This window comes from Labrus bergylta, chromosome 16, assembly GCF_963930695.1.
Source record: "Labrus bergylta chromosome 16, fLabBer1.1, whole genome shotgun sequence".
In the NCBI taxonomy this organism is placed as follows: Eukaryota; Metazoa; Chordata; class Actinopteri; order Labriformes; family Labridae; genus Labrus; species Labrus bergylta.
The window spans coordinates 6,239,734-6,256,673 of NC_089210.1; the positions used below are offsets into that span (position 1 = coordinate 6,239,734).

The 16,940-nt window shown below is 39.8% G+C and overlaps 1 protein-coding gene across 2 annotated transcripts; it reads right to left on the bottom strand.

The window, feature by feature from the left end:
- Positions 1–617: 617 nt before the first annotated feature.
- Positions 618–16,073, bottom strand: clcn7 (chloride channel 7). 2 transcript variants are annotated; one of them, XM_020646953.3, is made up of 25 exons: positions 15,824–16,073; positions 14,727–14,804; positions 13,046–13,111; positions 12,393–12,458; positions 12,146–12,278; positions 11,270–11,379; positions 10,734–10,814; positions 10,584–10,646; positions 10,319–10,402; positions 9,941–10,034; positions 9,368–9,432; positions 9,109–9,225; positions 8,365–8,419; positions 8,159–8,219; positions 5,998–6,139; positions 5,014–5,107; positions 4,699–4,871; positions 4,100–4,151; positions 3,755–3,882; positions 3,281–3,366; positions 2,989–3,121; positions 2,598–2,657; positions 2,332–2,508; positions 2,132–2,212; positions 618–2,028 (listed from the first exon to the last, which is right to left on the bottom strand). In XM_020646953.3, exons 1-25 carry the CDS (start codon positions 15,935–15,937, stop codon positions 1,942–1,944), a joined length of 2,400 nt encoding a protein of 799 aa, XP_020502609.1. In that variant the 5' UTR covers positions 15,938–16,073; the 3' UTR covers positions 618–1,941. The 2 variants fall into 2 exon arrangements, with proteins under 2 accessions (XP_020502609.1, XP_020502610.1); XM_020646954.3 differs by lacking the exon at positions 14,727–14,804.
- Between the last annotated feature and the right edge of the window lie 867 nt (positions 16,074–16,940).

The following is a 16,940-nucleotide window of genomic DNA, read 5'->3' on the forward strand; positions in this document are numbered from 1 at the left end:
GAAGACCTGTGCCAGTTTATATACTGGAAACTGCACTCCCAAGTTGCCTATGAGCGAAAAACTCTTCATGTATTAGATCTGTTTTGTTAACTCTGCTTATTAAATAATTCTATTAAGATACTTTATTGATTTTGTATGTTTGTAATACTTTTAGTGTTACCTTTTTTTTGCTGTGGTTTCCATTTGCAGGGTTCTTCCATGGCCCCTCTTCATGTGTTTTGTATTCTTGTATTAATGACATACACAATAAAACATACCAAACTGAATAACTATAGGTGAAACATATACTCATACATCGATGCAACTGTATACAAGTACTGTTCTAATCATTAGCTTTAACTCAAACATGGACATCACATCATTTTTAGTTGACTAGTTAATGAAGGTTGCATGCCTGCAGCAGCCCAATAAGCCAGTGCTTAATTGCTTTTACTGACACCCAGTGGACGCTGAGAGAAGTGCTATAAGAGCTATGAAGGTGCATCTCTATGCTTCTTTTGTATTTTTGATGGCTTAAAAAAAAGCTTTTGAAATACTTAACCAGCTTCACTGATAAAAAGCAATACAAGTTGAAAAGTTGTGTTCAGGTGTACCAACAAAGTGACTCATAAATCAAATAACAATCAGTAAATTTCAACTTTATTCACAAAAGCCGTATCCAGTGGTTACAAAATGGAGCATTGTCTATATTTTTACACTGAGATCTGTACAACAGAACGAAGAGCGCAAAGTCGACAAAAAAATGAAAGCGTGAAACCAATGATGACAAAACAAACATATTAGGTAGAGAAATGAGTTTAAATAACAGATTTATAAATCAGACTGTTCTGTGGGATATTAAAGGAAAATACTGATTATGTGGTAAAGAACGGTTCACATTCAAATAGAGCTTCATGAAGAACAGATGTGGTCCTTTACAAAGGGAATTTTTTCAGTAGTTAGTCAGAGTGCAAACATTATGTAGCAGAGAATATGAAGTTAGTACCTTTGAGTAGTCCATGTGTTTATTGACAGCTGAATAAATATATTAGATCAGTAAGTAAAAGAAAGAAGGGAGCATCTGTATATTCATATCTCTACTCAGCTGAATGAGAGAAACAGGGGGCCATAAACTCTCCACTCATCACACTATACTTGTGAGAATGTCTTGAATTATGCAACATGTGAAACCTTATCTTTGCCTGGATGCGTTTAAAGTCTAAACCACACACTTAAATTAAAACAAGCATTCAACATCAACAATAAATAACAGCTTTCATTCAGTGCAAAACTACACAACTGTGGAATAATAATAATAATAATCATCATCATTTCCAAAACAGACCTTAAATAGTACAACATGAAGTCTCACTCGTAATCAATTAAAACCATCAAAATATGTCTCATGAGTTCAATCGTAAAACAAGCAGAGCGTGTGAATGATTGAAAACGGACTCAATGTGTTAACTGGTTTATAACCATCACGTTACCTCAAAAGGGAAGTAACATTTACCAGCTCACATGATGCTGAGGGGACAGAACAGAAGGAACTGACAGAGCTGCACCAGCGGACAAAATGGAGTATCTTATCTGGTCAGCTGGAAAGGTTGACTGGACTTAAATTTCACTTGTTTCAAACACAGTCTTTTCAATCTTTCCTGTCCATTATATAACCTTTGCAAAAACCCACAGGTTGATCTGTTCAGACACAATTAACAGAGCAAATTTGTGCTTTAGGTGTCATTATGTTTGTAAACAAGATCAGTTTGATATTTGAAATGTGTCAGTTTTTTTTTTTTGTGTTTCCATGGTGACCATTTTGGTATAGACAAAAAAAAAAAAAGAATAACAACAGGGACATTGTAGACCTTTCTCGTGTCCTTTAAGGCTGCATAGCTGGTGGATAACCGCTTATGGAGGCATACGGTGGTCAAAGTTCACAGGTTTATTCATGTGTGTGTTCTATGTCTGGGCCAGCTGAAGTTCCTCCAGACCGTGTTTGCCCAGGTGATATCTTGCCAAGTCTTTCCTGGATACCAGTCCAACCACCTGCAGATGTAAGATTGGAACAAATGTTGTCATCATTGATATTGAAAGCAAAAAAAAAACAAAAAAAACAACAAAACAAAGTAAGAAAGAGAAACGCTCTTACCCCGTTTGAATCATTCACCACCACCAGGTGTCGGAGTCCCAGCGCTCTGAACAGCTTAAAAACACGAGGCAGGGATGTTTCCTGCAAAAATAAAAGAAGCCTTGTGTAAATTTAAAGCTACAGGGACTTTTCATTTTGTCAACATAGCGTCAATGAAACATTTTCAGATCTGTAGTGCAGTATGTCTACATGTTTGTTACCTGTGGAACGGTGTAAGGTGTTGCATTCATGAACTCTGTGAGGTCCATCATGCACTCCCTCTCATCCTGGGAGACGTGGATGCTCTGAATCGGGGGGAAGCGGGGATATGCGTCTCTGAAGTCCTTCAGCTGGAGCTTCCTCGTGGTCAGCCGGGTCCTGGCCAACTCCACAAACACCTGACGTGACAGAGCGCGGGAGAACGATGACAAAGTCCGTCTAAACGGTCGCAGTAACGATGGAACTTTTTCTTGTTTGCTGATGTTACCTTGTGCTTGAGGAGGACGATGAGCTGTGAGCGGAGGATGAGACCGCAGAGCTTCGGCGGCTGAATGGCGGAAAAGATCAATAACAGGTGTGTTGAATGAAATCAAAGTATTTCCATTGGCATTGAAGCTCAAATTCATTATTTTAAATCTGCACCGTTATCAAAGACTTCTCCTAATTGTTGGTATAAAAAAATACACCTTAACTGGTGTCTCATTTGTCTCTAATTTGTTGTTCTGTAGAATGACCGCATATGAACTCCCAATTTCAGGCAATAAGAAAAATTTGATTTCAAAGTTTTTTTCTAATAGAGGCATTTTAAACAGGAATAAACCAGGTATTAACACATTTATTTTTGTCCTTGTGCAAGGTAAAGGCTCGGTCAAGGGTACCTCATCACCAGCAGTAACCTCCACGACGACAGGGAAGCCATTGTGATTGGTCGATGTGTTGCTCAGAATGTCCACGATGGTTCCCACCTTCTCTAACCGGTTCAGACAGGTGACCGGAGAACTCATCACTTCTCTGGACGAGCATCAAGGAGAGAGAAAACGATAGTGAGAAAATGACAGGCACAGTGTAAATGTTTATAATCGTAGTTCACTTTAATTCCTTCATATTAAATTAAGTTTTAAGACAAAGGGAAAGTTTTTGTTTTGAATCTACAAACAGAGAGGATGTTACCTGGCTGTCAGCCAGTGGGAGGTGGCAGGAGCGTCCCAGTGCAGGAAGGGCACACTCTGCAGCTTGATGTGGATATCGTACAGACCCTGAGGCAGGAAGACACAGTTACAGGCAAGACACGTGTGTCCCAGTGCTAACTGTACACAGCAGGCAATATATCTTATCTTTGTGCTGCACTGTTTGTAGAATAATTGTTCAAGAAATCACCATTTTGTTCAAAGAGGGAATTATCCTTTATGTGTGCAAAATAGACGTGAGTGGAATGGGATACCTCTTGACAGTCATTTCATCAGCTATAAGTAGCTCATTCAGTTCTTCTCTGAATTCTTTATGAAGAGTTGGATGTGTACTTTAAAGGCACATTCATTCATTCTCACTCATTTGCACTATTTCGTGTAAATGTGTCAATATAGTTCTCAAATTCAGTGATAAAGCACATTTCGCAAACAGCACGGTGTGTATTTCTTTACTCACCTCTACAAAGTAGTCTCCTACTATCTTGGCAGTCATGAGGACGAGCATGATGGGAAGACCGTACGTGACGTTCCCTGTCGCCTCCACCATGATGACGGTCAAACTGAGAGTCATCCTCACAATGCCACCTGTGGAGCGGGCAGGGCATTATGTGGTAATATTCTCATTTCTTACAGAGTATCAAACAAAAATAGTCATCTATAAAATCAGGGTTTTATCAAGAAGGTGTGAGGAAAACACTGGAGAAATCATTTCAAAGGATTCACAGCTGATTATTGTTTTTAAATGTGATTTTTTTTTTTTTTTGTACAAAACACTCACAAGGTAAGGAAAGACGTGACTCACCTAACTGAGCTGCGGCTCCAATCAGGGCATATTTACCAGGGACAGCCCAAATCTAACAAAAGACACACACAACAAAGTTAAACTAGAAATCAAAGCATGGGCAATGTTGGTTCAGTTGAAGACAAAATAGGTAAGACATATTATCTGCCTCAATTGGATTACCTTCCTTTCACTTTTTGACTGTTAATACTGAAACATTCAGATAGCTTGAATACAGTTTCTGTACTTTGTAAAGCATTACTGATCTAGGCAAGTGACGCAGTGACAATCCTTATATTCACCCAAGCTGACGACTGGGAGTTGCCCTTTAAAGCTTTTTTTAAAATGTAATTTTTGCAAGTTTGCATATTTGAAAATTCACAGCAACTTGTTGCATGTATGCTTATATTGTGACAATGATTCATGATCTCAGTCATTTGATTTGGCTGGTATAATCATCTGTATCACAGGGCAATCAGCAGAAATGTTACACAACATTTGAAGAGCAAGAATGGATGTTGTTTTTCTGGACAAACTACGTTAGATGAACTGGACAAAACTCCATATTAGGGGTTTATTTCAAACGTGGGAGCAGAAAGATTTCCCCTTAAGCTCATTACGTTGCCAGTGGAGGTGAAGGAAGCCAGCAGTATCCCAAACAGTCTTCCCCAGGCGGCTCCTATCAGCAGAGAGGGGATGAAGACTCCAGCAGACACCGCCAGGCCGTACGTCCAACACGCCAGGAAGAAATAAGTCAGAGTGAACAAACCCAGGGTCAAAGGATTGTAGGTTCCTTTATGAAGGAGAAGAATAGGAAGGTATAAAAGAAGGAGCACGGTAATGTTCCCTATTCTCTGTACAGTAAACAAAGAGAGAAACAAACGTCTGTTGCACATGATGATTGTACATTAATATGTTTGCTAGCTTTTTCTTACCTGGCTGGTTGTGGAAGAGACTTCGAACACTTCTCTCGGGAGTGTTGAAGAAGGCCGTTGCCATGGAGTTATACTCTCCATCTGCACAGAAGAGCTAAGAGAGAAAATGTCATAACTATATGAATAAGAGACAAAGAGCCTCCTCTTCTATTAGTCTATGTGTCCGCTTTAAATCGAACAAGCTGTTAACCTGCTGACATACAATCCTGAAAAGGAAGAAACATGCAGACAGCGAGCAATGATACGATGTATGTGGTATAAAAATGTATAAAACACAAAACAAACACACATAAGGACAAAGTTCTTAACCATTAAAACGGAGGGTTTTATTCTGAGAATAAACTGGATGTTTTAATGTCGTTTCGGTGTCTTATTTCTTTTCCCACTCGATCTTTTCTGCGGTAACTTGATGCGCCGTGATCCGGCAAAAATAGAAGCCTTGCGTATCAGCTACGGAGGGCTCTGGACTGACGCAGCGCAGCGGAGCCAGTGGAAGCACACACATTGAATAAAGTGAAAACTTATCAGCAGATCAGCCGAGACGGGCACGAACATGCATCTGGTGGAATTTGCCCATGAGACTTGAGCCTCAGCTTTTCTGCAAATAAATACAGAGACTACAGGGCTGCAGCCGAGCAGCTTCAAGTGGCAACTGTCACGTTTCATTTTGCAAAACGTCCTGTGCTCAAACGTCTTTTTTTCTGTGAAAGGAGTCAAATCCTGGAACTCGCTACCTGATTACTTTAAGCTTACTGGGAACTTCACCACTTTTAAGAGAGCCACCAAATCCTTATTTCTTTGGAACTGTTATAATCTTTTATTTACACAAAAGCCCTTCTAGGGACCGGTGCTGCCAATTACCACCCGCTATAAACACCATTATGTTTGTTTATGTATTTTGTATCAGTCCCCATCAACTAAACCATTAACAAAAGTATTAATATGTGTGTGTGTGTGTGTGTGTGTGTGTGTGTGTGTGTGTACCTGCAGTGGATACTCCTCCGTGTGATCTGGTCCCAGAGGCTGACAGTCATCAGAGAAGTAGATCATGGTGAAAGACACTGTCGCTGTAACTGCAGCAACCAACATGGCCTCCATCACTTGCAAGCAAGGACGGTGAACATAACTGTCACACACACACACACACACACACACACACACACACACACACACACACACACACACACACACACACACACACACACACACACACACACACACACACACACACACACACACACACACACACACACACACACACACACACACACACACACACACACACACACACACACACACACACACACACACACACAGCATTAGTAATGTTAGTGTTATGGACTCTCCCATGTAATGAGGAAACTCTTGGTTCAATTAAAAAAAGACAACAATAAAAAAGAAGGCCGTGCCAACTCGGCCATTTTGTGCCTCAGGGTGAAGTCGCTCTGTAAATGTCAAGTGGAGTCAAACTAGTGTTATAAAATGTGAAGCAAAAACCCATTGTGTGAGAGGATAAAGGAATATTTTCAGAAGCAGGACTGCCATGACATGTTCTAAATACTAAACACCAAGCGAGGAGTATTTAAGCACAGATATGCTTATCAAGGTTATACAAACATGCTATACATAGCTTTCAATGAATGTTTTTTTATGGTTCAGTAATTGTTTGGCTGTGCAAAGGTAAGATGTAATGTATAATGCCTCTTTAAGAATACTAGACGACACCTTGTCATGCTGTCGGTTTATTTAGCAACGAGGCCGAACACAAAAATACAAAAGAAACCGTTGCTCTGATTTCTTCGAGTATGTGCTGATGAGTCAAATGAGGATTCAGGAAGTCTGAAGGCTTAATAGCGTGATGATTACTCTGTGCCAAAGGAATGTTTGTTTGTGTTCAGCTTGAACATGAGCATCAGTTTTTAAAATGAACGCAGCGAGCCTCCTCGGCTGTTAGTGTTGATATGTCTTTTATTGACTTCACAGTTGACCGTTAGCCCCCAGCTAACAACACATTGCTGCTGTTGATGTTGTAACAAAGGCTGTGATGTCACCATGTTACGGACCTCAGTAGTTATTTCCCTACTTTTGAAAAAAAAAAAAAAAAAAAAAGGTGTAGAGGTGTTTTTACACATGCATCAAACTCCTGTAATTTTTCGGTGTGAGCTGCATGTGTGAATGCAAACGACCAGATTTTTTTTCACCCTAACTTTATCTGGATTTTTTCCTGTAAGCCCCTAATGAAAGCGGTTGTGCGGAACGCAACAAGAAACATTCAGGAAAATTCTCAGCCAGCGATGACGTTTATATCAAGCAACTGGTAAAATGTCAATGTATGTTACCCAGTACGTCCTTTTCTACAACTCTGTTTTTGCACATTTACATTTAATCTTTCATATTTAAGACTAGTAAAGTTAAATCCTGGTTGTATATATCCACATTCTTAGTTTTGATATTTTTAGTACTTATTTACTTTGTAGTTAATATTATATTGTGTTTAAATTTGCTAACATTGTGTTATTTGCTCATATTGTGTGTTTGGAGAACCTGTTGCTGTAACGCCACAATTTCCCAGTTTGGGATCAATAAAGTAATTCTATTATATTCTATTCTATATTCTATTGTGTCTAAATACATCCAGTCACATGTACCACTCATAGAAAGGGGGGAAAAAACATAATTTTTCTGTTTAACTGTCAGTTGTGAGCCACCTTTGATTTGTTTTTTGTCCTGTCTTACCTCCTGAGACCCCCCCACCCCTCCACCCCTCCACCGGGAAAACTTCATGCAGGTAATGACATATGTATAATGTGTCAATAAGCAACTGGAGAAGATTTCAGGGGCAAACTGTCAGGAGTACCTGTGTGAAAACTCCTCATTACAAGGAAGCAGGGACCAGCAGGTGTACGACCAGAAGTCTCCCAGTGATCAAACCTGATCTGATATATTTAAACAATGTTATCTCAATATGCCAACATTCTGAGAGATAGATTTAAGAGCTCATGTGAAAATGTCCTCATCTTACGCCGCGCCCTGTTTTTGACAGACAACAACAAAGCCTTCATGTTGTTTTTCTTGGCACACGGCACACACAAAGCATTTCTTCATACGCCACCTGACTTTTTGTTGAAGCCCTCTCCCAACTTACCGGATCCTGAAGATGGTCAGCCAGTAGTTGAGAACGTTGAACAGAGCTCCCAGTAATCCCCCTGAGAAGGAGAGGAAAACAAAAAGGTTGATTATCTTTTAATATTACAACCACAGGACTGTAATCGAATAGATAAACACCACATCTATACTAGAGGCACATCCAGCCTGTGAGGAATAAATTACAAATAATAATGATTGTTTTACCTATAGCACCCATAGCGATGAACAAGGGAATCTCATAGAGATAGTAGGCCACAGTCTGAAAAACCACAAAGTGACATCAGGTCAACTTTGACACCGACTCACAAACAGCAGAGCAGGAAAAGTACTTCATATTCAGTCTTTCTTCAAATAAAGAACAGGGCGCTGCTGAAAGATTTACCTCATGATCTCTCTCAAATCTAGAAGATACCTTACTTGAGTCAGGCCTTTATTTTGTATCCTCTATATTTCATCACTGTGATTGTTTTGTTTTTTAAATACTTATTTTGGGGATTTTTTTCTAGCGATAGGACAGTGGATAGAGTTGGGAATCAGAGAGAGAGAGAGTGGGGAATGACATGAAAGGAGCCACAGGTGGAATTCTAACCTTGTAGGACTACAGCCTCCGTACATGGGGCGTGCACACTAACCACTGCGCCACCAGCGCCCCATACAAGGTCATTTTTGATCAGTAACATTTGCTGAGGCAATTTAACTAAACAACATTTCTTGTAGTCAGTTTGATTTAAATGGCTTCTTACAAAACGTTTACTTTACTACAAGTGCAGTTTGGCATGATGCCTGAAAGGGGAAATTAAAATGACTAATACAATAGAAATGTAGCGTTATTTGATGACCCTTAACTTTCAGCTTGTATTTGGGATCACTATAATTAATGGGTAGCAGCTTCTATTTGACCATTGGCTCTTATTTGAGGAGATTTGGTACGTGTAAAAAGTTTCCTACATCGGTCTCAAAGCGTCCAAAATTGATCAGACCGGGGTTTGAAAGGTCTCCTGGGTTGTTGTGGTAGATACTGAGGAAGAAGTTCAGGGTGAACGTGGAGATCATGGAGGCAAAAAACTGCAGAGGAGAGACGTGGGGGGGGGGGGAGGGGGGAGGGGTGGACAGAAGACATTATTTACCATCTTTTTCCAACCACCTTACATAAACACTGCACAATATTTATGAGTTTATAATCAGGGCACACATAAGAAAGACTTACTATCCTCCACGTCAGCATCTGGTTCCAGAAAGATGCTCCCTCCTCCAGAGAAAACAGAACGCCACCTTTTAATCAAAGAGATTAAAAGAAAAAACTTACTCAACAAGCACCGGCAGCGGTTTATATGATGGGCTGATTTCAGGTGAGCTCAGTCATCGCACAACTTTATTACTCAAATGAATATCTGAGGCTGCAACTTCATTGAAAGAAAAAGCTTTGATATATATTTTTTTTAAACTTTGTATGAACCTGCAGATACATTTATCTGTTGATTAAAAAAAAAACCCGAGGTGCCAGTTTTCACATAGTTCTAACATTCTTGTGTCATCCATCATCAGAATGAATCTGCCAAGGTGCGGGACGGGTGCACAGCCAGTCCTATAACAACAAGCATTAGAACAAGTGCCTTAGAGGGAGTTTCCTCACAGCTGCTCTTTGTCTTCGGTTTGGGCGTGCGGCTATACTCCTGCACTGTTGCTCAACTGAGGCTAAACTGCTCACACAAATTAAGACAGATTAAAAACAAAGATCACGATTAGACTGGGCTGTGTGAGGACGGCTGCATTTCTTTACCGACTGGTGCTCCGAACGCAGCTGAAACTCCGGCGGCGGCTCCAGCAGACACAAAGTCCCGTTTTTCTGTGTCTCTCCGGAAATATTCAAAGATCTACGAACACAAGCATGTCTAATTAATCATAAACAATTATTCATAATGAAGTGCATGCACTGTCAAAAAAATCATTTTGAAAATATCCAGTGTTGTGTGCTTGTAAAAATATAATAAACATTTAAAGGAAAAAATTGTTGTATTAAAATAAGACGTTTTCTGGCATTTGACATACTAGAACTACAACCCGACCGATAATGATGTTTATGTCTCCCCAATATCCATATCGGTCGGGCCCAAAAACATGCACCCACACAGGCCTGTAAGTCACTTCCCACACTCACCTTGAAGTCTCTCTTTAAAGAGGTGCTCCTGCCTTGAGAGATTCCTGCGGCAACCACGGCACCAGAGTGGATCATGGGACCTTCCTAAAGTAATTGTGGGTAAACGAGAGGACAGGTGTGACAAGGAGTTCCTGACAGTTTTGCATTCAACGTTGAATTTAAAGTATTTAAAAAACTTGTTCAGGCACAAAGTATCAGAATGGTGTCTGTAAAAAAAAACAATCAGAACTGTAACTGTTTTGAATCTGCATTAGGGGTGATTTACCTTTCCAACTGCAAGACCACCAACCACTGAGCAGATAACACCGCACACTTTCACTAACAGTGTCTGCAAGGACAAACACACAACACGTTACAGATTTTAAAGTCCAAGAGAGTGTGTGTGTGTGTGTGTGTGTGTTCTAGCAGCCTTTACCTTGAGTCGTACCACCCGGGGAATCTTGACTCCATTCAGGTAACATTTTATTTGAGGAATACCACTTCCTGCTGCTATGGGCTTGAAGGAGTGTGAAGAAAAAACAAGAGTTTAAAGGAAGGAAGATGGAAAATCTAGAGAAATACAATGTTTGTGATTTCAGGACAGATGTCTGAGGATGTGAGAATAGTGATTTTAACATATTGATAATGAGACTACACTCTGTGATTCTGACATGAAATAGTGTTGACAGCTGACACTAGTGGAATCTGACTGATTGTACCATCAGTCAGATTCAGGAGGCTATCTAATGCCTCCTTTTAAAAATGCACAAACCAAACCAAAGCAAGCTGTGGCTAACCAGTCTGGCAGAAAAACAGAAACAGAACCAACAAAAGTTCAATATTTCACCATTGTGGAGTCGACTGGTGCAGATATTCTATTGCCCAATCAGCTCACACTTTACTCACATTTGAGGAAACACAAAAAGAGGAAGACAATTAAATAGGGATACATTACTTCTCCTTCATTCTCACCTCAAAAAATGCTACTATGATTGCGCCCACCATGACGATGGCAGAGTTGAGGACGGCCCAGAGAATGAGGGAGATGGAGAGGCCACCGACTTCGGTGAAATTCTCTATGTCTGTGAGGAGTCGGAGGTCAAGGAAAGACTTCTTAGCACAGGGCGGATTGAGGCACGACGTGGCCACGCGGCTGAGGCTCCAGCTACAAAATGTTCGTCGCACTCGTAGTCAACAAAAAAGAAGCGTTTAGAAGATAGTAAGCCAAATGGAGGAATCAGCCTCAATAACGGATACGACTAGCGGACGATATACTGTAGGTTAAATAGCTCCAACAGTCCAAAGCGTAAAGCCAGGCAGGTTCAAAGAGAAATGACTTTCAGGAATTAACATAAATATTAAATGATTAAAATAACTACATCTAGGCCAGATTTTTTTAAATACTATGGCTGTCAGCATCGTGTTACCTGAGGTCAAAAGTTATTACGTGTGTCATGTTCCCCCTGTTGACACCATTGCTTAGAAACAGTACTGACCACGGCGTCTCGCTGCAGCTACAGTGACAGAAAAGAATGACACATCTACCGCAGGAAGCTCAGATGATGATTCAAAAGAAGTCTCCACTCTGTGACATCAAACATTTCACCTTTTACGAGAGCCTGACCGATTAATTTGCCAGCTGATAATATCGGCCGATATTAGCATATCCAGTGACTATCAGTATCGGCTTATTTTTTTTAAACGCAGATATGCGCCGATCTGTGTCCCTTGTTGATCACTTCAAAATGAAATACAAGGGGAAAGCAAAATTATCATTATTTGTGTCTTCACATAGAAAACCGTAGACATCCGTGATTAGCATGTTGCTGACACAGCGCTTCAGGATACTCTTTTTGACCACTTGGTATTTGATTCCAGCCAGTTCCTCCACAGCGATGTCGATGAAGCAGGCGATGAGGCCAGTGAAGAAACCAATTAGACCACAGACGACCCAGCGACTGATCTCGAGACAGCGGAAACCCTAAAAATAAAAAAAAGAGGAAAGACGGGAAGAGAAGAGGCACAGGAGAAGTAGGACATGAAATAAATGTGTAGACACTGAAATATTATGACTGTATCAAAACGACAAACTTACCATGTAACTCATTCTCCTCTCCTCCTCCAGAAAAAGCTGGTTCTCAATGTTATCATAGTCCAGACTCTGTAAGAACACAGTAAATACGATCAATCAGTTAAAAAAAAGAGAAAGGAGATGATGAGGAGGATAAATGTAGCGTTCAAATCTTCAATCTTTCTTGATAAACAGAATGTGTGTGAGTGTGTGTGTGTGTGTGTGTGTGTGTGTGTGTGTAAACAATTATCAAACACTGATGCTCCAAACGCATCGTTTCCAGTCATATCGTGTTGTGTAGTAACGTAGCATATTGTAGCGTCTCCTATCGTGGGACACCCTGCAAGCTTCACCCTCAGGCGGTTGGGTACATGCCTTTTTGGGTGAATGCCAACACATTTCACAGATTTCTTTTTAAATACAAAGCAGATTTTATGGAATGTTGCAAGTTTCCACCTCGTTTGAGCAGATTACTGTATTATTTGTTGCCCAAGAAATGCTGTTTGGACTCTTTGGCCTATATTGCATTTTCTCTACCTTTGTTTTTATGACTTATTTCTTTGTTTTGAAGTATCAAATACAACACACACATATAAAGGCTTTAAACAGCAATAACGTCGTCATGTCAAATCAGGGTTTTTCCCTTTTAATAATCAGAACTGTGTTTTCTTTCATACCTCAAATTTTAGCGACAGCAGCTTCTCGTTATGAGCGATCTCTTTAGGCCGCCCTCTTAAAGACTCCTGCAGAGGTAAACAAAAGAAAGAAAGAACAGAGGTCACAACACCCACACTGATAAACCAACACCATGACTTTTGAATCATGAGAGGAACTAAAGTCACTGAAATCAGAGGAAGCTAAGTGTTTGGATGAAACAGCAGTGATCAAAGCTGCAACATTTCAAACGACATGAAGAAGACATTTATGACTCAAGAAGAACTGAAGAGGAAAAGTTTCATAGATTTGATTTACGTAGATAATGAAGAATTAATCTGAGGTGGATGGAAGATGCAGTGACGACTGAAACACTGGTGTGAAGAAGTGACATGCATAAGAGTCAATTACATGCAATTCTAAAGTTAATTTTTTTGATGCATTGCGAAATGCGTAGCTGTCACACAGCTGCGTGATCACACAATCAGCAGCAAATCAAGCAACTAACATGCAAAAGACTACAGACCATAAAACAATCATGCAAATCACATGCAGGGCATCACATTTCCATCAGTCAAAGAAGAACTGCTAGTAGCTAGCTGTAGTCATTTGCTAGTTGTAAACTGAAACAAATCTTCAGACTGTCCTCTACAAACTACACAGCCAGGTTTATTTTATTAATTCTAAAACTGAGCCAATGGTGCATCAAAATATTTGACTGTTAACACCTTAACACACCAATTAGTCAGAAAAGACATGTTGACGTAAAACGTAATAAATAAATAAATAAATAGGTGAAAACAATAATTAAGTGTCAGGTTGGGTTTGGTGTCTTACATTTAAGAGTTGTATCTGTAATCTAAGCTATATAATATATACTACCTCTGTGACCTTGTTTGTGTTTTTGCTGTTGTTCTCTGTCTGTTTTTATTTATTTATATTTTTTCTCTCTTTTTTTTTATTTATTTATTTTTTTTTTTTATTTTAATTTTTTTTGTCGGATGTTGCAAATGTCTGAACAAAAAGAAAAAAATGTTAATGCATACTGTAAGCTGTCTTTAAAGTTGAACTTAAATAAAAAACTTTAAATGAGAAAAAAAAAAAAGAGTTGTATCTGTAATCTTACAATTCTCAGAATGTAGACTTGATAACTTAATGTATGAGACTAGTTTGGAATAAACTTCTACCATGTAGAAGCTGTAATCATTATCTAGTTTTCCGAAATCAGAAATCAGTTTCTGACCACAAACACTGAATGGTTGAGCTGTCAAGGCCATGAGCACATTATCAGTTGAATTTTTTTTTTTTTTTAAACACGTGCCTTTTATTCACTGGATGAGTCAGCTGTCTCTGTGCCCATCAGCAGCTCTTTTCAACACCAGACTTGAACTTAAATGAAATGAAATAAAGTCCGAGAGCTCAACTTATCTCAGGCTCTACAGTATCTCACTCTCCCTGTGCACACGAGGCTGAGGCTGACTCACATTAAGTCCACTCAACATGTTGCCTGATACTGCCAAGTTTTTAAGTCTCAAACTCATCCCTTTTCATTGATTTAATTAGAAAGATTGGGTTTTATTTACATTGCGTCAGGAGTCTAAAAGATATGTCCTTTAAAGTCTTGATGGAGTGATGAGCGACAGAAACGACAGACACAGAGAGAGAGAGAAAAGCGATTGGTGTCAATTTGAGCTCGGGCTTTACCTCCTCTGATGTCATCTCCTCCTCCAAATCCACCGTGCTGAGTCTGCCTATTTGAAATATATTTCCTCCTCCAGACAGCTACAGACACCACAGACAGTAACAGAAATATATACATATGTATACTGCTATTTATAGCAATTTGTAGGCTTGTGTTTTTTAGGGATGTATGTAGAGACTCAAGCGGTATAAGAAACCACATCGCATGTAGAATAAAATGTGAAATGGTTGCGAAACTCTTCTGCTAAATAACCTACTAATCTTTTTGTCATACTGTTATTTAATTCAATGTGGCTTGAGTTAAAGCAAAGGCAGATGTTTCAAAATGTTAACTTAGAATAACTGAAGAACATTCACAAAACAAAGAGCAACTTTTGGTCCTGATGGAAGGAAGTAGATACTGTTGTCTCAAGGAAACAGGAAGCTGCATTTTCCATTATTTCAGTCTAAAGAAGGCAACTACCCTGGCTTATTATTAAATTATTAGACCTAGACTGACTTAAAATAATTCCTAAACCATGAAATACATTTAAATCGCACAGTAGCAGACTCAATGTAGGCAACCTGTAGCACCTTTATGACCTGCTTTTAAATGATGAAATGTTATTCCTATTTGTGGTCTGTCACTTTAAGAAATAATTAATATCATAATTTTTAGTCTTTACATGTATGTGAACCTTTAAGCTGTTAGAAAAGTGTAATGTTTTCCTGCAGACTGCCTTTTATAATTAAATACAGCAAGACAGATGGACAAGCGTCACAAAAGTCTCTTCTGGTCTTTATAACGAAGAATTCTGAAGTGCATCATGCAAGCAATCGCACAAACCCACTAATGCAATTACTTTCAAGCAGTTTACTTTCAGTCTCAAACAAAAGCTTGTTGTCCCATCTGATAAGAAGCCCATCCGCAAAAACAAACCAAACACAAGAAATCAAACGCGAAAATAAACATTTTAAAGGTGGCAATGCATTCAAACTCGTTCAAAATGTACATAACCCATGCATCTTTACCTTAAAACGGTTTATAAAACATGACAAAAGCATCTTAAATGATGCTGTAGGGGTCTTTGGCTAACTTTAGCCCGACATGCTAACAGTACCTGTCTGGAGAGTGGCCGCTGCTCGGCGCCGTTAAGCAGCGGTGTCGCCTCCCCGGTTGCCCCGGACTCGTCGGCCCGACTGGACCACGACACTTTCTTTGTAATGTTGGCCATGCTGGCCGCCGGTAGCTCTTCCAGAATGTCCCTACTTTATTTCATAAAGTGTAGTTGTTTCGCTAGCTAACTTCTGTTATTCTTTCTCAGCTCCCCATGATCGACCCCGCAACTCGTGACGTTTCGGATGGGTCGCGTGCAGGGCCAAAACACTGTATGCGCGATGCATCCTGGGATTTGTAGTTAAATTATTTTTTCGACTAAAACTCTTGACTGATGATGAAGTAAATGAATAAAAAAGTAAATCTTAAATCTTAAATCTTAAATCTTAATCTTAATCTTAATCTGAAATCTTAATCTGAATGATGGAAAGTTGAAAGTCTGTTTCTGTTGTTAATTAGGCCCCGAGCACCGACCTCGGCGCGAGGAACCATATTGAAACCGAAGGAGTTATGATTCTCCCTCGCCACAATGAATCGCTTATTTGGGGGCTTTAACATGCATGAAAACTCCTCAAACGTCACCCAAAATTCAGCCTCCCGTGAAATGTACATATTAGAGTGGTTCGGCACGTGGCCGTCGCCGAATGGCTCCAGAGTGCCCCCAAATGTCACTCAGGGTACTGCGATTAATCTACATGAACGAAAATTGGTGAGCCATGAAGCTCAATGAGACGGGAAAAAAATTACATTATTACCGTAGTCTTAAATGTAGGCCTACAGGAAGTGCGCTAGGTGCAGTCAAAGTACATTTTTTGCGGTTTTTCAGATTCCACAGCATCCCTATTTGAAAGCACTTGTCATGCAAGATACAAGGCCCGCCTGACTTCATACGGTTGAAGTTTTTTTTAGTCACATGGCCACCTGTTGACAACAGGAAGTCACTACTTCTAAATTAGCACCAGCCATTCCGACACAGTTGCTCATATCTCCCTGAATATTCCTGTGGATCATCCTAAGACCTTGAACATACTACGTTTCCAAGCTCAAAGGCCTGTTTCAAATGGTGTTGGCATATGCCCCTGCACATGAGTGGACCAGAACAGCATATGCCACTCATGTGC

Coding starts and splice junctions, on each gene's coding strand:
- clcn7 (XM_020646953.3), bottom strand. CDS start 15,937: ATGGCCAACATTACAAAGAAAGTGTCGTGGTCCAGTCGGGCCGACGAG. Junction 3,883..4,099: donor TGGAGCCGCAGCTCAGTTAG/GTGAGTCACGTC, acceptor CCCGCTCCACAG/GTGGCATTGTGAGGATGACT. Junction 3,122..3,280: donor TCCCACTGGCTGACAGCCAG/GTAACATCCTCT, acceptor ATGCTCGTCCAG/AGAAGTGATGAGTTCTCCGG.